Source organism: Amblyomma mixtum, chromosome 7 (genome assembly GCF_055824585.1).
Source record: "Amblyomma mixtum isolate Tamu chromosome 7, ASM5582458v1, whole genome shotgun sequence".
Classification (NCBI taxonomy): Eukaryota; Metazoa; Arthropoda; class Arachnida; order Ixodida; family Ixodidae; genus Amblyomma; species Amblyomma mixtum.
Window position 1 is genome coordinate 50,095,163 of NC_143018.1, and position 20,254 is coordinate 50,115,416.

The window sequence follows — 20,254 nt, forward strand, 5'->3', positions numbered from 1 at the left end:
AAAAAGATAAGACGGTCGTCGCCGCAGCGCGGAAGTAGCGGACACCTTAAATTTCCTCACTCTGCGCTTTTCTTTAGACTGCCTGAATCGCCTCTCCAGAAGGCAGACGACTCCGGTACTTACAGGGTATTTTTTCCCTGTACTGTTGTATCGGCAACCTTTTCTGGAGTTCCTTAACACCAGTGCTTTAAAACGTGTTAAGCGAATGTACATTTATTTCTTCTGCTGCAAAAACGTTCTTCTCTAAACTTCACACACCGACGCTGCCTGTCAAGGCATTACTTCATGCTGAGGAGATGTTTGTGTCATGGACGGTAAATTGCCGCCTGCGCAATGCACCAAAGACCATTCACCATTGTTTTATTCTGTGCAGTGATGCTACGTGTTTCTGGGACATAATTACGGTGAACGTACACTTGAGAAGGACATTGAAATCACACGGATTAATACCGGCATAGTCCTCACGAAACTCCGGCCAAAGTTTCATATAGGGACAGCGCGCGCCGCTAGTGGCGCGGCTGTCGGCGAGGGGGCAGCAGTCGCCGCGCGAGCCCTGCTCGCAGCGGCTGTTTTCCGGCCAACAGGCTCATATTCGCTGGGTATTTGTGCTTTCTGGACATCGGTATTTGGGCTTAGGATGGACACTACTTTACTGGTTATCACCTGAAAGCTTGGCTGCAACATCGAGACACTAAAAACCCTGTGTGATCGACGACGGCCGCTGTAAACCTTGTTAGCGGCTGTTTTCTGGCAAACTACTAACGCGCTTAATTACTTTCTCTCGTTGCTTTTTACAAAAAAGCGATTTTTGTACATTGGTCCAGCCTTCGCATTCATTTTTACCGCAACTTGCCTACAACGTCATTCTGGAAGATCTAGCGTAGCGATCAGTAACATATCTATTTGTGTCTAGGCTGCGCCATTCTCGGCCGAGTCCTCGGTTTCATCGAAGTGCACAAGGCTGCTTAAGGCTGGCGTTTACCTTGTGAGAAGTACTGCAATCTCAATAATGCTGAAAACAAGACGTTACGGCGGCATTTTAAGAACTTGAGTGCGCGCTGCAAAAGCGATCGCATGACGAATGCACCGGTAGTTTATGGTGTTATCTCAATTGTTTTTTTATGACACTTTCGGAGGTGGCAAAGCCAGCTGCTGAATACTCTTGCTACATAAGCCATTTATTTACACTTTGTCATGTTGTGACTACGCAGGCGCTGACGAGTGCAAGGAAATCGTGAATTTTTGTGGTTCATTCCTCATGTGGTAGCGTCACCAAAATAAGAGACAAGCTGTGAGCGGCCACGCAATAAATTAAAAATGAGCATTGACAGAGACACAGAGAAACATGTACAAAAAATAACAAGCGCTAGCGGTTTAACGCGGTTAAACCGAGCAGACATGCGAACGCATGGGTTTAGCCTGTTTGGCTCATGGTTTTGCTTTGCTGGGTCGTTCGCACGTCTGGCGACAATATTAGACTGAAGTTAAGCTCTGATCGAGGTTAAGCTGGTCTGATGTGTTCGTTCCGAAGGTGGACATTGATGAAGACGACGGTGTACAATGCGCGCACCGCGCGAGAGTGTGTTGCAGTTAAGTTTTTTCCTGTTTGGGTCTGCACGAAATCCTGGCCAGTCACCCGCCGTGGGTATGCGCCATCGTTTTTGAGGCAACAACAACAACAGCAACACGAGGCGTGATCGGTTGCTGCGATAGCATAGTGCTCTCGTGTAGTGGCCAGCGAAGCTGATCCGTTCGCGCCGCCGGGGGTTCGAAATTTCCAGTCGCGGCAATATTTATTTTATTTTTGCACCCTTAAATTCAGGGAGGCCACAAGATTCTTGGTTGATTTTGACCCCGTGAAATAGTGCTTTCGCACCAAAAGCCGCAAGCACATTGCAGAGTAGAGCTGTCTGAAATGCAACATCGTCACAGATTCGTGCTCAAGTACGCTGGTTGGCCTTCGGACATCCGTGGGACAGCGCCGGGCCTGAGTGTCAGCTTCTCGCATTGCGGCGACACTGCTTCTGTGTTGATCACGAACTCGTGAGGCCGAATTAAATCCGCGGGGCAAAATGACTCTCGCAGACACGGATATACTTGTAGTCTAAGCTAAAGCCCCCGCTTTCCTGTCGGGGTATCGCCCGCTTCCATATTTCACGCTGCTCGGCGTCGCTCGGCAGACAGAACAGCAAGGCCTTTTCCTGTGTACCTCCGTAGCCGGAGCGGCAACCCGTCACGCAGCAAGTATTCGACATCGCAGGCTTGCACGTCACGTGCACTGTACTATTTTGCAAACGAAGGCAAAGTGAAAAGGTAAAATAGTTGCAGCCGCACCGCCGGCGTCCCATTCCGCCCGTAGACTCGCGGCTGTAGAGACGCTCGCTTCCTCGCGTCGTTGCCCCCACACGACTCTTAGCGCCGCCTCGTGGAAGGTGCGGTCAACATATGAAGCTCTCCCATAGAGTTACGGAGAAGTTTCGTGACGTACCGGTTTTTTGCCACTGGAGAAAAACTGTGTTGTGCCGTGTGATCTATTTATGTTGCTGTTACTGTTTAGTATCAAGAGCCGCATGATGGACTGCCGCCGAAACCCCGGGGTCGTCGAAATCTTTGTTCCATGAGCAGTGCGCTTTGGTGCGGGGAGTATATGTTGCCCTGGAAGTGCCGCCTTGCTGGCTCCTCTCCTATCTAGAGGCATTGGTGTGCCTCTTAGACTTCTGATGTTTAGGCAGGTGGGGATTTGCAGGGGTATGGTGGGCTCGTATTGCACAGCCTGGTGTTTTGTGGCATGGACTTACTGCGATTTTTCTTTTCGGCACTATTTCCATGCAATAAAGAAAAAAATCGTCGCCGTAGCTCAGTTGGTGGAGCACCGGACGCAAAATTAGAGGTCAAGGGTTCGGATCCTATTGGGGGCGTGTTTTTTTTTTCAGTTAAATCAATTATCGTTAAAAGCAATTACTCTTTAAGCTCGTATTGATGAACACCACAAATTACTTTTAGAAAAGTACATGCCCTGTGCTCCTTGTTTTCGGTTATTGTTGGCTTCCCTCATGTGCGGCAGAGAGGCAAATATAAGCCGCCCGTCAGAGGATTCAATATACAGCAATCTGAGAACAGCGTGACGAAGCTGCCCGCTAGCGATTGTAATTTTTTTTTTATAAGCAGAACAATTTCTATGCATCGACATAACAGAAAATCACTTCATCCCAGTAACATTTCATTTCAGTAGCACCTTTCTAGGCGTTTTTCACATCTCAGCGAGCGCATGTATTTCCGCATTGCCTCTTTGTGTAATCACTATCTTTTTTTAAGGCGAAAACCTTTAATACCTCATACTGTCGTTAGCAGACGCGTCGGCAGATTTGTCCGCCTTTCGGCGTCTCTGCTTAAAAAGAAACTGCGCCGAGGGTGGGAATCGAACCAGGGCCTTGGACATTTGAAGCGGAGACGCTACCACTCCGCCACGAAGGCTCAAAGTTCGAGTATGAATAAAGGCGCATCTAGTGAATGGATGGGTTTCATAAATAAAATAAGAAGGAATAAAGTCAGGAAAAGTAAAAAGAAAAAAAGAAAAATAAGGAAATAAACAAAAATAAAAACACAATAAAGATAAGATATGAAAATAAAAATAAAAAGAATAAAAATAGGAAAATGAGGGGAAAAAAACAGTTAATGAAAAATAAAACGTAAATAAAAACAAACAGTGCGGTTTCGAGAACCAAAGTGCCCCCTGAATTTTTCTAAGTATCGTACCGCGGCTACATGCCCGCTTTCATTGTTTATTTCCGTCGCGTGCTACAAATAATGTTCTAATTCTTTAAAAATAAAACACATATGTATATTTCTTTGTTTTGTAATAATAGTATTATGTGTGCTCTAACGCGTCAAAGCGGCGCAGAGTCTATCAGGAACGCTGTAGTGGAGGACTCCAGATTAGCGCAGACCAGCTGGGGTTCCTCAAAGTGCACTCACATCGCACAGCACATACGCATTTTTCATTTCGTCCTATCAAAATGCGACCTCGCCACCGGTATCAAACCCGCGACCTTGGCATTAGCAGCCGAGCACCACAGCCACTGAGCCATCGTGAGGGGTCTTATTCATTATCTGCTATCTGAGACAAGAAATGCCTCAGAAAGTAAATGTTGCACAACGTGATGGGTCATTGCGCCTATGTTTCACATATTTATGGTACTCGACACAAAGAAAAGGGAACCATTCTCTCTCAGTGCTTTACGAATTAAAGTGCTAACAATTCGAGTAAAGCTGTACATAAGCATGTGAAAGGGGGGTACTATAAAATTCAACATTTCACGTCAATCTGTTGTAAAATACTTTAGAATTACCAAAAGCATATAGCGGAAACGCCAATTAGCTTTCTTCCTAGACACGAGACTTCTTTCAGTTTTGTTGTTGACTTGGGTGCCATTTCGACTGGATGCCATTTTCGCATTCCATAAAGCCGACAGCTTTCGCTGGGTAAATCTACACGCTGGCATATGCAATTTAGTCTGAAAAAAGAAGAAAAAAAGTATGCCGGGTTGCACAAAATGTGCGGTGGAACCGAGTCCCGAACCGGTTCGGAACGGTTCCTTTGAATCGTTCCGGTTCGGGTTCAGTTCCAAGATGGCGAAAATAATTTGGGTTCGGTTCGGTTCCAGTTCCGGGCAAAAATTCGGGTTCGGTTCCGGTTTCGGGTTCAGGTTCGGTTCCGGTTCGACACCCTGGTCACTACACCGCAGGCGGGCACTAAATGCATGAGGTTGAATGGAAGGAGAGTCCAGGATTTCATGCGACAACTTCTGTTAGGCGATGGTCCCGGGTTCGCTTTCCGGAGAAGGACGAATTTTTTGTTAGCCACGAAGCATCTGAAAAAGCTCTATAGCTTACCTTTGTAGCCATGTGGCCTGCGCTTGTGTGATGCCACTGAATAACTACTCCCTTATGACTATATCCTAAGCGTAACAGTGTGGGATTTTATGCGACTACATCCTAAGCAGAACAATGCAGGATTTCATATGGCTACATCCTAAGCAGAACTACTGCCTTTGCAAATACGCCTTACCATGGTTTTTACTGCACATTACCAATTTGTTCATTGTCCCCTTTGTCACCCGCATTCTCCGAGCCACCCTGGTTAGGATGGATCCGGTTGTCCACTGTGGGTGACCAGACTACGGCTCATGTCCGACTAGAGCTGGCATAGTCTTTCCTCCCCCTTGAGATGTCATGGTTGTCATCCGCATAAAATGATGCCATCATGTAGCGAGGTCATGAGGCCCATGATTATCAGTCACACGACTTGTTGGGCACACGTGACTGAACCCCCAAACACGTCCTCTTGTGTTGCTTTCCATCTTTCACATCTCTCCATGAACACACACGTTGATGCCAGAATTCATGTGATGAACGCCCCTTCAACTTTTTCTTTTCTCTTCTCTTCCCCCAGGATGCCAAGCTCTCAGTGTGTGTCCAGTATGGAACAAGACGAAGATGGCTAAGCATGCCGCGGAGGACAGCAGTCATGTCAGGAGGGAAGCTGAAAACAGCAGAGTCGACACAGAAGGATCTTGTTTCGACGGCGGAAGAGAAAGAGAGTGTCAGCGGATAGCCAGCGACCAGCAGTGGCAGTTGCTAGTCGGTGGCTGTGCAATACAAAGCGAAAATGATAAAGCCGGTGAAAGAAGAAGAAGACGAATCGACTTGCTGAAGACGATGGGTCAGGCTGCCGGGGTAGGTTTCCCTGCCGCCAAGGTGAAGGAAGTCACTCGTCAGATCTTCGTCTCCCAAGCAGCATGTCGTCAAGCGACAAACATGTTGAGTACCGCCGCCACACGTGGCGCTCTGTTTCGACGACGTGTGCTTTGGAAGGGAACAAGTTTTCCGCAGTCTCCACCTCACTTGAAGACAAGAAAGAAAGAAACAGCGAAAACGGCAGGCAGAAGAAAGGAAATTACTGAATTTCTCCCTCTTTTTTTTTTTCGTTTTCTTTTGCGAACAAATGCCAAATTGAACATAGGCTTTTTTTTTTTTGTCTCTCTAACGGGTTTCAGAGTACCTCATTCCTGTCGTTTTATTGCATGTGATACGGTGCATTTTGTGTGTTGTGTGACGCTTACACTTGTGGATCTGTTGCTGTCGTTGCCCTTTAATTTCCGCTGCTTTCTGTCAGAGTGCGTTCTCATCTTCATCTCTCTCGGTGTGGTCCCGGTGTTTTTGACAGCAGCGCAGTGCGTCGGCATGGAGTCACATGCTGTTGTTCCAGCACTTCCTGCGCATTGTTTAGTTTATCTTTTTGTTTTTCCTTTGTTGTGCGCCACATCTGGTGGTCGTGTTCTCCCGGTGCTGCCTTCAGAGAGTATTTTATGCTTTGTTGCTGCTTTCATAGCTTTGCTGCGTTGACAGTCGAGAAAGTTCTGTCTCTTTTAGACACGTTACTCGAAGATATGAGTTAATTTTCGCTCGCGCATCCTGGCTGCGCTTCTAGTGCATGCTAGTGCTTCGTTTTTCTGTCCCTGACGTCTCTTTGTAGGATGAGTTTTCCGGTTACAATTTCAGGTAACTTTGAATCCTTTCTGTCCCGTTGAATTTTGTCTTGGAAGTGCCGTATCCACTGAGGACACAGGATTGTCCCCTTTACGCATTGTCGTTCTCTTTTTTTTGTTTCAACTTCGAGCGGCGGGTATTGCAGGAAGGAACTCTGGAATTGGAACGTACTCGCAAAGGACAGGCTTTGTGTAACGAAAAGCATTCCGCCTGGTTTACCCTGCACGTTTCTGACAGGTTTTACGGTTACAACTTTTCGGTGAAAGGCTTTGCAGGCTCTGAACAGAAACAGCATTCATACGCGGCGGGCTTGACTTTTGTCTGGCCCCGCTGGGAAAGAAGTTTTTGAGTGCTGAAATCACAATAATCGCTCAGGTTTATCTAACACGGGTCAGTTCTGCAGATGACAGAGCACTTGGAAAGGAACCAAAACCTTCTGTTCTTGTCACGCTGGTTGCTAACTCGAGGCCTTTGGAAACAAATGAATGAGGCGAGGTTCTTCCTTTGTACAGTGCGGAACGGAAAGGAAAAAAAAACGAAGAGCGCGAAAGACAAAGGATGCCAATAATATCCCTTTTGCCGTATTTTCGTGAGCAGTCCTGCTAGTGTTTTTTTAGCTTTCATGCCTGTCGGTTTTTCGTCGTTTTTCACATTGAGTGCCTCCTACTTTTCACTCTTTTTTTTTTTTTTAATTCTTTGAACGTTGCGTTTCACGAGTCCTACCTCACTTATTTTACATGCTCAAGCTGGTGACCTGTTCACCGCCTGTGCGCGAGATGTAACACCGTGCACGGACTGTCGTCACTGTTGGGCGACTCGCCGCCACTCAGGGTTTCTTCCCTGCCTCTTCCTTTCTCCTGACATTGTCATTTCATCGAGCTCGGTGTCTCTACATTAGTTCTTTTTTCTTCTTCTTTTTTTTTTCTTCCCTCTTAACTTTTGTGCCTGGACTGCTGTTGGTGCAACAGAGGAGGGAGTGATGCGATGCGAAGCAGTGCGGGGCCGTTCGGCGATACCCACATAGTCTCGCGGAACAGCGGTGCGTGCCGTCGGCAACGAAGAAGAGACAGCTTCCGAGTGGACTTTTTCTTGTTGATTTTTTTTTTCTCCCGCTTTTCTTGTGCGAAACTGGTGGTGTATTTGTGCGCGGTCGTCGTCGGGGCAGTGCCGACGAAGGGGGCGGAAAGAAGAAAGAGAGGCCGCCGACGACGACCAGACCAACGCACGGCAATTGAGGGACTCAGAAAGGTGGCTCCCCCGCGCGGCCCTCGTGACCGGCGGGGAAAGCCGGTGGTGTCTACACTGCAATAGGAACTGCTGCGAACATCGCGCACTGCGATGGGAGGAGGCCCGGCCCCATGCGTGGCGGCGGCGATGACGACGGCAGAGTGGACAGAGAAGGCTGACGACGATGTCACCCGCCGAGCCGGACGTCGCGGCAGTGCCTGCGATGTTGATCACAATCATCACAACGTGCTGAGTAGTGCATGCGTTTTTGTTGGTGCTATGAGAATGATGATGATGATGGTGACGCGTCATCGGGACTTTTTGGATGTGAAGGCTGTCTTTCCGGAGCCTCGCAAGTTGTTTGCTCTAAACTACCTATGCCTTTGCACTTGTGTTCTCTCCTGCTGCGGTTTAACCCCACTGTAGACTTTGTTGCTTTACTCTCTGCGCTAGCCACAAGTGCAGCGGTGCACGGACTTCCCATGCGTGGCCCCCTCCATTTTCTCTTTTTTTTTTTTCCCCTTCTACGACCATTTATTTATGCTCTTCACCTTGACGTTTCCTTTTATGCTTTCATTTGTTCACTACATGCGTATTGGCAGGCACTCGACGTTATGGCTTTGAGACGAATGTCATCTTTGAGCTAGTATCGGTCGGCTGCCAGCAATTTCACCTTTTTTTCTCTTTTTTTTTGAACATGTTGCCTGTGGCCAAGGCGGCAAACTGTGGTTGCAGGCATCTGGGCCCGATAACACCTCTCACGCTCGAAGTAAGGTGGCGCCCCCCCCGCCATTTAGCAACGTACAGCTGCCAACACATCCTCAACGGATAGAAGAAGTAGCGAGCTTTAAAGAAGAGAAAAGGAAACAAGCCACACTTTGTAGTAGGGCACGGACTGCCTGCAGCCACGGTGTACAGCTATCACCTCGATCTTGTCTCACCAGGCTACAGTGTTCTCGAGTATTGGTTTTGCTGGCATCTGCAGTTTTTGTTTTGTCCCCTTCTCCTCCGTCTTGGCGTTTCGTCATGCTGTTTTTTTTGCTCTTCCGTGTTGTGTCCACGTTTTTTAAGCCCACGTTTTGACTCAGACTACGGTGTTTCTAGCTGTGCTGTTTTTCCCGTCTGTTTGCCTGGCGTGCGGGGAGGGATGGGCCACCGGTGCTGCGTCTTTTTATCACCATCATCGCGGCTGGCAAAGGACTTCGTCCTCCGCTGGCCCAGACGGAGCGCCAGTTGCTCCCTCGCCACGCGCCTGGCTCTCGCACCTGTTTCTTCCGGCCGTTTTTATCACACTCGCACTTGCTGGCAGCAGTGTGTGGTTTTCTGCGCTCCTGTGATGCGTCTCTCGTTTCGTCACAAAAGTTCCTATATCTTTGCTGTTGCGCTGACTGGGCCGTAAGCACCTTTTTGTTCCCCTCGTGCTTCGCTCCGTCGTCACGTGAGGCCTGTTTGCTCGCGTGACCCCGTCATCGTGTGCAGTCATGACGTCACGCCCGTCTCTCCTTGGGTGGCTTGGTGGTCTCCACGTCGGGCTTGCTTGTGTTGCAATAATCGAGCCTCTCGTTGCAGGTTTGAAATTGCAGGGGTACTTTTTGTGCAGCGTTTGCACTAGCGCTCCATTCTTCTCTGTTTGAGGGATTTTTTTTTTCCCTGTAAGGATTTCAGCACGTGGCATGCCATATTTAAGGACGCATACCATCAGGCACGTTGATTTGGAAGGGCAACGTTAGGCATGAAGTCTAACTTTAAAAACTGCATACATTTATCATGGCAAACCTTGCTCAGTACTTCTTTTCTTTGCTGAAATTGTCAAGCTCATCAGTTCTGGCGCAGATTCTTTTTTTAGTTTCATGACTGCCATGTGCTGTCAGTATATGTTGGTGGCTCTTTGTACAAGGCGCATATCTGACCTTTTCAGCAGGTTTGGTACAATTTCTTTCTCAGGTACAGGCTCACATTTGTTCCCAGTTTTTCACTCAGCATTTCGACGGGTATTCTTAACTGACGGCAAGCTTTGTTGACACACGAAACTGGTAAACTTGCCTGCCTTGGTGTCAAGGCAGGCTAGGTAGAAGCCAGTTTTGCCCATGTATTTGTAGACGTTTTGTTTCCCGTTTTCGCAACTGCCACAGAACACTAGTTCTCTTGTTGTTCAGTTTGGGTATGATTCAGAAGTTCCTGCAGCACAACTGGGTTTTAAAATGTACTGGGCTCCCGTAAACTCAGCACAGCTCAGGCAGTTCTCGGCTACTGTTTTCTTATTAACAACCTCAGCTGCCTTGGGGCAGTGCTTTTCACAGCAGCTATAAACATTTCGCTGAAAATGTATGCTGACAACGTCCCCCCCCTTTTTTTTTTCTGGCATGCACGTGTGTGAAAACTCCTCCTTTTTGATTTTTTCATGCCTGTTCGATCACACTTGCCTCTCAGGGCCCTGTTTGCTGTGTTCACTGTCCATTTCGAGAGGAGCCCGAGCTTTTTTTCTCGGCCCCCTGGGAAAAAAAAAGGAAAAAAAAAAGCATTGAGTGTAAGAAAGTGATCGTGGGGAATGGGACATGTAGAGAGAGAGAGATAGGTGGAGGAGGAGGAGTAATTGGGCGGAGTTGATGAGGGCGGGCCCTGGTTCGAAGCCACCGCCCGTGTGTTGCGTCCATGTAGCGTTTTACACGTAGCGTCTTCTCTCATGCGGCCATTCTCTCGTGTCCAGTGCTTGCAGCAGCGGCTCAAACATAGGTGCCTGTGTGTGCTTTCTGAGTGATGGAGTGAGGGGTAGAGTGAAGATGGGCGGAGGGGGTGCAGAGGCGGGCTGGTAAGCAGCGCCCCCTTTGCCCGTGGCGAGGTCGCGAGAGTCCAAGGTGTGAAGGTCGGACATCCTGCCTCTTTTTTGTCGGCTCCTCAGTCACGTCGTGTTTTAGTGTTTGTTCTCTGTTTTCTCTCATCACAGCTTTCTTCCCTCTCTCTCTCTTTCTCACACCATGTGCGTGTTTCACATACGAGCTGTACCGTAGTCGGCGTTTGTCGTGTCGTACATGTGACCGCCACATGTTTTCGTGGCGCCTTGAAGTGGCCATCACCTTCCCGGTTCTGACCTGCTCTGATTTTTTTTTTTCAGTCTGAAGAGTCTCTGTTAACAGGCTGCTGCTGAGCTCCATTTTTCATTGTTGCTGCTTTTGTGGAAGCACTTTTTATCGCCTTCGTCTCGCTTCGCTTTGGTCTCTTCAAACACTTGCTGCGGGGTTTTTTCTCTTTTTTGACACCCGCACCAACCACACGGCACGTTGATCAACGTTGCGCAGCGTTCTTCATCCGCAGCACAGTGCAACCAAAAGCAGAAGAGGAGGCCTCGCAGAGGCGCGCAGTTCTTCTGCCATCCCCATCATCACCGCGCTTTCGCCACAGTGCACGGCGAGCGTGCTGGTTTTTCACCAGCAGGCTCTCCAGAATATCTCTAGGTGGTCGCATTCGTGCCAAAGGCAACAGCAGTACCTGACTGAATGAGACTTTGGCCGGCACTGGCTCCCATTGATGTGCCGGTCGGCCGCTGGCTTTTAAAGGTCCGGTAGAAGAGAGGTCGTCGTCGTGGCTTTGGTAGAGAGAGAGCAGCTTGCAAAAAAAGGCAATGGTTTGGGAAATAAAGGAAATGGTTGTCTGATGGCATGGATTGGTTTGAAAAAAAAAATATGGGCAGGCCTGCATTTCCAAAGAGAGCCTCGTGGATGTCAGGAGTGTCTGGTTCATTTTTGCATGCAAGCTTTTGTATTTTTTTCCAGACTGTTTTGCTCTTGTCGCCTTGTTGGAACTGTTTCCATAGCTGCATGGTCTACGTTGGCTTAGCATCTGGCGTGAGAGGCGAAATTGTCTTACCGCTTTCTCTGCTGTGGCTTTTTTTTTGAATGGCTGTTGTTGGTTCTGAGCGTTTCATGAGCGTAGGCAGCAGTTCGAGCTGCAGAGAAGCCTCGCTGAAAGCCGCATCTTCGGTTCGTGTTGCATGCTGGTTTCATTGTCTACACCTTCTCTCAAAGACCTCACGTTAGTCTGAAGAAGGACGATCTCGCGCGCGTTTTGTTAGAAACGAAGTAGCGCACCTCTGAAAAAAAAAAAAAGACGCATCTCAAAGTTCTGGACCATAACATACGTGTTGCTCACTTCGGGATTGTTGCTGCCACCACGATATAGTGATGCCTGTCACTCTCTCAGCTGTCAGACGTTTTTCTGTTGCAACCTCATTGTTCTTTAAGTAAGGGCTGGTGTTGCCTTTGGAGCATGACCAACGTGCGAGGTACGAAGAGCGTTTCGGCGCCTAGGCGTCGTGGTGAGCCGAAATAGTGTTGTCGAGGGAATGTTGCGTTTCCTGCTGGTGTGATGGAAGCAGTGTTGGTGACGCATTTCGGATGTCGGCTCACAGCTTTGTACGCTCCTAATGTTTAACAAGTCTGTGTGCAGTCAAGCAGCTACCTATTGGTGTTTTTTTCAGTTAAGAGTGGCACTTCATGTCAGAGAACACTGTGTACCGCTGTGAAATCATAGTCGTTCAAGTCAGTACGAAAATATCTTTTGTGCCCAGGCGCTGAATGTCTAAAATGTATGCCTAAACAGGAACACGCCCCTGCACACTGAACGCAGAATTCAGAGGAACTGTGCTTGCGTTACGTACTCTTTCCGACTCACTGGAGCCCCAATCGATGTCCCTGCTCCTGTGCTTTCTTCTTTTTAATATAAGTCGGTGTTCTCAGGTATTTAGGTCAAAATCCTGAAGCAGGCTTGAAATCCAGGCTCATCACGCATAGAATTTTTTTTTTTCGCAGGGCTTGCACACAGGGAGAAGTACGCAGTTTTAAATGCAAAATTTTGTGCTGACATCACGGCTGTTGGCAACAGTGGGGTATTTGTTACAATGTGTGAGCCGACTGAGGGAATGAGCGTTGCCAGCAACAAACGGGTTCATTTTTTTTCCACTCTTGAAGCGAGGCGTCTGTCATTTGGATGTGAGTTCATGCTAGTTTGTTTTTGTTTTCTTAATTTTTGTCGAGTGTCTTTACGTTTGCTCTCCCAATCCCGGTGTGTGGTTTAGTCGATTGTTTCTCTACCCAAGCCCTCATCTACCATCTCATACCCTTCGTTTTACCTGGTGAGCGTTTTTCTGCTTATAAATATAAATATATATATATATTATATATATTATACATACAGAAAAAAAAATCACATGCGCGTGAATACAGTCTATATATAAATATATACACATATATATGTATACATACTTCCTTGGTGCCTCGGAAATGCACATTGTCTACCTCCCAGTAAAACAGGTCCATGTGTGTAAGGTTTCAAGCAGAAAAAAAAAAATGCTGTGGAAGTGTTATACAGAAGTGGTCTTAAGTTACACGGCAAAAGAGTCAGTCAGTCTAGGTGGTGTACAAGAGCTAAAGAAAAAATGTGTATCGGCGAGTGTGGCTTTCCTGAATTGCCCCCTCTTTGTCGAACCCCACTTGTGCGTAAATGTTAAAAACGAAAGTTTTTGATTGACGTAAAAAAAAAAAAGTTTGTGCCTTAGGTTGATGGGGAAGTTTGTTATTTGCGAGCATTTTTTGAATGGCAATTTGGTGCAAACAGCCAGGGAATTGAGCGAAATCCTTCACAGGTGTAGATAATTATACTGAAGACTTGAATAAGCGCGAGGTAGAGTTTTGTTTTTCTTGATTGCTGTCAGCTTGTCGTTAGAGGTTTTCGATTGGCATCTGTAGGGTGAGAAGCCCGCAGTAGTGTTGTGCCAGAGTTTCAAGGTAGAGGCAAAAAGGGTTGCCATTCCAGGGCAGTGCCTTGCAGGGGAGCATGCCACACGCTGCATTCTGGTCTTGTTGTGGCAGCAGTTTGAAAGGTCTGGCTGGTATCGGTTAGCCGTTGAACCAGGAAAGCCCATGCTCCTTGTAATATCTGCGTGCGTGGTGAAAGTTCTCAGCTGTTACAATGCGCAGGGTTTAGTAGCTGCTGGTGACAAGGTTAGGCATTCAGTACGTAGCAGCAGGTCTGCCATTAAATCACTTGCAGGTGAGAAAAGGGCAACCAATATGACAGACATGCAGATGTGCGAGCAGCTGCAAAACGTTTGCATTCTTGTTGACGCCAGTGTGTTGTCCTATAAGAAATGTGAGTCCTAAGAGTTGCAATACCTGTGCATTATTGGAAAGATAAGAAGAAATATGAGGTCTAAGAGTCTCAAACACCTGTACGTTATTTGAAAGGTAAGGAGGACTCTACATTTGCAAAAACTGTTGTTATTGGCATCCATCCATGCTTGATTTAGTCTAGAGTCCTTCATTAGCATTTTGCCCTGCAGTTTGTGTTCAGGCTTTACAAATATGCAGAGCTTTGAAAACTTCTTGGGCTTTGCCAAGCATTTGGTTTTGCTGCTCGGAGGTTAACGTTGGAGAGCTTTAGCATTGTAAAATCTGCTGTACACTTTCACAAAGCAGCTTCTGCATGTGCGTAACTGGTGCTTTGCGGGAACGGATTGCAGAACACACTACGACGTTCCATTAAATGCAGGTTTAAATTCTTGGAGTTGAGGTGTTAATTCACTGCTTCGTAAGCTGCCTCAAGGCTTTCCCCTGTTTGGCACTGCCCGGCTCCAGGCTCCAAGTAGAGGACAAGTCAAAAAGACGTGATGGTACAAATTGAACGTAGTGTACGGTACTAGACGATAGTACTAAAAAGTTAAGCGTGCAAGAAACGAAGAAAAATGATGGCTTGTCTCGCAAGAATGAGATCAACGGTGCATGGAAAGGAAGAAAAAAAAAACGAGTGAAATAAAAGCTCTATTTTTGTTGAAACTAGGATTTCACTTAAGTACGAATACTATATACATATTTTGTTAGAGGAAGCTTTTTCATATTAGATGTGGGTCTGATTGTGTCACCACATATACAGCCAACATCTTTCTGTATACAGGCATCGTGGGGAGCTGTTGCAGCCTTATGTGCATCGGCTTTCCCCCTTTCTCCTTTCCACCTCTCCCCCATTTTCTTTGCCTGCCATTTTGGCCACATCGTCTTGGATGTGGCTTTCGTTGCCTCAGGAAGTCTGTAATCACGGTTTTCTCCTCGTTTAGTTTCTTTTTTTTCTTGTGCTATGAAAACTAAAGGTTTGGCACCTCCTGTGCGAACTTGTGAAATCCCCCTCATTGGAGTAGCATGCTGGGTAGACTTTTAATGAGGTCGTTCAATCAAACTTTGGTGTTTGAAGCCATGAGCAGGCAGTACATTTGAACCGTTGGCCCTCATCGTTCGTTTCGACCTGTGTGAATCGAAATGGATGGTGAATGGCTTAAAAACGTTTAAATTGCCTTGGATGTTCTTGCATCTGGAGTAAATTAATTTTTCGTAGCATTTGCCGAGTTTTTTATGCTTCAGTCAGTCGCGAAACAGGCTCTGTTATTCACTGCAGACCTCTCTGTGCGATATGCGCGTATCGACTACCCGTGAATCAGGAAGTGACCTTTTTATTTGTGTGTACAGTTTTTGGCTCCCTTTTCTTCATCTTGCAGCAATATGAGGCGTAGCGGTACAATTGTGAAGCTTGTGCTAATTTTTCATTTTGTGCTGTGTGCTTCTGTGGCCTACAGATGGAAAAATCCCTTGAGTGTAGCTAGAGTTTGTCTGTAGGCCTCCAATTTTTGTGTTCCAGAGATTGTGAAAACCTTCTGGACTTGAAAGACTTTGGTGCAATATTATGATGAACACAGTCTGTCCACAGGCAACTTTGTGTAAGGGGCTTTCACAAGGGTATTGTAACAGTGGCTACTCGGCACATGATTTCAGCGAAAACATACATCACTGCGTAAAATACAGGCTCGTAAGATTAGCTTTGCATCCCCAAAGGGAAGTGCATCAGATTGTGAAAACATTAGCAGTCGTGATGTTTTTGTAACTGGCACACGTAGAGCCAGAGTCACGAAGCCTGTTAGTATTTGGCTGGCGCTCTGATTGGCTACCATCTTGATGGCTGTCATCATTGGCGAATGTACGTGCACTGGTTGGCAGTGAACCAATGACGCACTGAGCTGCCTACTTTTGTTCTTGTACGTTGTGCATTTGCACATTGCGTCCTTGGGTGTCGCTGGCGTGTCGATGCCTGTTATTCTTCGAACTTCTGAAATCATCGATGTGCTAAAGGTCGCCGATGATCATGCTGGTTTCGCGGGTATATTTTTTTGGACGGTTGACTATTTTGGTGGTTCGCATGCATGAGCGCCGCCTTGTGGTCGCTTCTTGAAGCTGCTGCGCACTTCCGTCTGTGTGTGGCCATTTGGTGCTGAATTGGATAATGTTTACAAAATTTTACATAATTTGGCACGATGCTCCCTTGCTGTTTCAGTATAGATGAATTGAGCATGTTTACAAGTCTTTGCAGGGAGCATCGACGATAAAGGTCCGTGGGTATTTTTTTTGTCCCACTGTGCAGACGGAATAAGGTGCTTATCAAGTAGACATGGAGACGGTCGAGCAATGGCGGTTGTTGGCGTTTTGCGATCCTCTGTCTTATCAACCACTCACATACACAACTTCAGGGAATATATTGCCGCTGTTTGGTTCTTTGCATAATGCATTGGAAACCTACACGGCGCCGTTTTTATTTTTTTAGCGCTGAGACATCGGAAAAAAAAATAAAATGTGTCACACACCTGGATCAACCCCCTACTATCACTTCCCTGAACAATACTTGCCCGTGCACTTGTGTTGGAAGAAAGATTTTTCTCCCGTGTTTATGCGTGTGTATGCATGTAGTGTCAGCTTTTTCGAGTCGAGAGGCCTTTCATGGGTACTGTTTTCAACACGTGTGTGTGTGCTGTGTGCTCGAATTCGTAGTCTGCCTGGGAGCCGTCTGCTCTGAATCATAGCCTTTTCTTGTAAGTTGGTGGGAAATCACTGGAGCGTTTCTTTTTGTCATTGTGTGCGGAAGCAAGGTGTTGCCTAGCTTCAAACATGTGTCTACTCTACCATGCCTTTGTTTTTTTTTTTCCTTTGACAAAAAAAAAAACATCGAAGCCATTCCGCGCGAATTCATCTAGCATGTAAACGACACGTTTGCTCCCGTCTGGCCAATAGAGCCAAGGGTATGCCCTATTTCTCCACTTCCGTTTTCTGCATCACCTGCCCTTGAGTTGTCTGTTGTGGCTGTTGGTATGGTCTTCTACTCTGTTCATGTGGTGGAGATGATGCTGACAGTTCGCTGCTGCGGTAGATGAATTCCCGTTGAACGGTTTACTTCTACTTGAACCCGACTACCTCATGTTTTTGTCGAACATACTGCTCTTTCATTTTATTTTACTTTATGGAAGCCCCTGCGATATCCCAGTGCCCCCACATTTGTTAACCATGTGACCGTAGGGCTCATGGGTGGTTAAAGAAACAAAGTTAAGCTATGGTTCATCTTGTTTGAATGCCTCAGGCTGAGTGCATAAATTTGTATACTGCAGGTTTTTGCCAATACCGTCATGCTCCCACCTTCAAAACTAGATTTGCCAAATTGAATGTTTTGCCGGCACAAAGGTTAAACCATAAAGATAAGGCCCTACTTTTGGTAGGTGTTTCTTGATTTGCGTGAAGCTTTTTCTTCTTCCAAAACAATGCTTGCAGTGAAGAAATTAGCGGTTTGGATTTCCTTGTTAAATTTGAACAGTGTTAGTGCATGAAGTCATTGCTATTCGGCGGTACGAACTGAAAGTGATAAAAAAAGTTTGGCACATTGGTGTTTGAAAAAAATTTGTGATTCACCGTTAGACCATTAATTAAATGTGACTATATGGAAAATCGCAAATACGTTCACCGTCGTATCATCTTTACCATGGGATTTTATACATTTAAGCTGTGAAACAAACTGCCACATGCTTTATGTTATCCAGAGTTAAATTGGATGTAATTAAGTGTTCCTTAAAAGCACAAGAAAGATGTTACAAGATTCAGGTTGACTGCATAACACAGAAGGCACAAGCAGGCCTTTGCCATAGCCTGATATCATTAAGAGTCTTTGGGGGTTTTAGCTTGATACCAGCATTGTACAATACACAGGCACAATCACATAATCATCGGAATATGTGCGCCGTATGTTTTTCGATTTGCTTTATTTTTTTTTTACCGGTTCATTCCTGCTCATTACGGGTCCCTGGGCTAGGCCTAGTAGTTTAGGCTTGGTCCGGATAATGCTAAACCACGGGATTGAAAAACACAATTTTTTTTCTTTTTGTGTCGCTTGCCGGCAGAAGTATTGCTGATGGCATGCGACATCGCACTGCACCTTTTGTGAATGAGAAGTGCATTGCTGTTTTGTCTGTCTTGTTTAGGTTTGACGTTAATCGCCACCGTGTCTGTTTGTAGTGCATGCACTGTGTGTTACCGTTTTTGTGCAGAGCTCTTTAGTTGTGCCAGTTGCGAAATTTTCTTTGCCACCGATGTTCAAAGCTCTGCCACTGTGCTTGGGCTAAAACTTATAGTTTCATATAGTAGCGCCATCTCATGACAATAACATGATCTAATCTTGTTTGACAAAAAAAAAAACACAGAACGTCGTTAATAATTTATTCCACAGCCCGTAGGCGGCACATACTTGCGCCCGGCTGCCCCAGTTCGCCGCAAGAGGTGATGCAATTTTGCAGCAAGAGATTCGCAACTGGCATGAATAAAAAGCTGTGGTTTTCATCACCACCACCGCTATCGGTAGGCAGCAGCCGAATCACTGATTTGTACGAAAGGTTTTTCTTTGCCCCCTCAGCTGTTTTCAACAGTGGCTTGCGTCATCTCGATGACCTCAGTATTTACAGTTCCTATTCACGAGTTTTTTCCACGGCTCGCCTGGACATTACGCGTAGTTCATCATAGACTCGATAGGCGGCGTAATTGCTATACTACGACATGACGGTGTAACGACAAGTACAAAAGAACGCATCTCAGCCTTTCTCTCTCTCGACCCCCCATAAGAATGAATGTGGGCTTGGTAGCTGCTTTTGCGACGTTGTTCTGATGTATTGAAATCACACACACACACACAGAGAAGAACAGATAAGGTGCGGTACCACTATAACTTGTGTGTAACACGACGAAGAACTGTTGCTTGCTTCTTGTGACGAACGTCCCTGCAATAACAGGCTGAGGCTGGACAAAATTGTCCTGTGTTTTAATTTTAGAATTTTCCGAGAACATCGCCTCTTCTGGCGATCAGTCTCAGAACATCGTCGGTGTCGTCTGCAGCACCGTCCGCGCGGCCATCTTTGCTCTGGTAGATGACATTTACATTCGCCAAGCTGCATGTACGTATACTAACCGCTAACGTCAGCGTGAGTCATCTGCTTCATGACCGTAACTGTTAGCAGTCTATGCTGTCGTAAAATTAAATGTGTTGGTCCTGAATGCCTTTGGAGACTCGCTTCTCAGCGAACTCACTTTGACGCTATGCCTAGATAAAGGTAGCTATCCGTACGTGCGCATAGCATGACCTTTGCATTCGTGCTTGGCAAGCCAAGAGCTTTTAGGAATCTCTGCGTGTATCTGACAGGAATCGGAGAGGCATTCGTTTCATTTGTCGCAAACAGAGAAGTAGGTGCTGCCTTTTTCCTAAGGAGCTCAGAAGGTCAAGGCTGATTAATTGAAACTAGCGCCATCACGAAGTGTCAGTTCTGACTGTTATGTCATCGGCTTGACATCATAGATATTGGTGCTGTCGTCGGCATAATGCAGCCGTGTCAATTAGTTACATTTATGAGCGTCAATACACGTTAGCGCCCATCGACAATGTATGCCGCAGAAGAAAAAAAAACATGCGATTTAGTATGTAGCGACACGACAGTTAGGTGAAGTGCCGTCCAATCAACGACCGCAGCTGGGTTTTAACTGCTGCATAATTGATACCTGCGTTTGTGTGCGCGCCGTCGGAGCCGACACGTTTGCAAGACCAGTTTGACGTTACTGAACAAAGGCAGCACCTTACACCTCTGGCGGTTTCTCTGATTTTGTTCGTTACACTCTCCAGTTGCCTTGTCAGCTTTTTCTTTTTTATTTATCTTGTCCTTGTGTGGAGAAGTTATTGCTTGCAGACAAGAGTCTCAGCCTCAGCCTGGCCTTGCGGTGCTATATACGAGTTTCGTCTGCATGGGTTAATTCTATTGCAGACGAATCCGAGTTGTCTTTTTGATGCGGTGTGTTGGTTTGTATACGCGTGTGCCGTCAATTTGGATGGCGCGTTCTTACAGACTGGCTGTGTGTCTTACGGTGCAAGGCCAGGAGTTTTTTGCATATGATGTGGCGTGCATGTGTGTGAGTGTGTGTGTGTAGACGTTTCAGTGCCAGCAAAACTTAAAAAACGAAAAAAAAAACATAAAGATGGTGGTGTACACTGTGTAGTTTTTCTGTAGCCTTTTTTTTTTCCTTCACTTTGTAATGCGTGTACTGGAAACTTAATAAAATTTTTAGTTTGGTAAGTAACTACACAA

The 20,254-nt window shown here is 46.5% G+C and overlaps 1 protein-coding gene across 3 annotated transcripts in view; it reads left to right on the plus strand.

Annotated features, from left to right (window-relative positions):
- Positions 1–20,254, plus strand: part of LOC149336056 (uncharacterized) — a 38,390-nt gene extending 18,136 nt beyond the window's left edge. For all 3 annotated transcript variants that reach the window (XM_089552541.1, XM_089552543.1, XM_089552542.1), the window contains exon 10: positions 5,453–20,254. In XM_089552541.1, the coding sequence (XP_089408667.1) occupies positions 5,453–5,504 (52 nt within the window). In that variant the 3' untranslated portion in view covers positions 5,505–20,254. The remainder of the gene's footprint in view (positions 1–5,452) is intronic.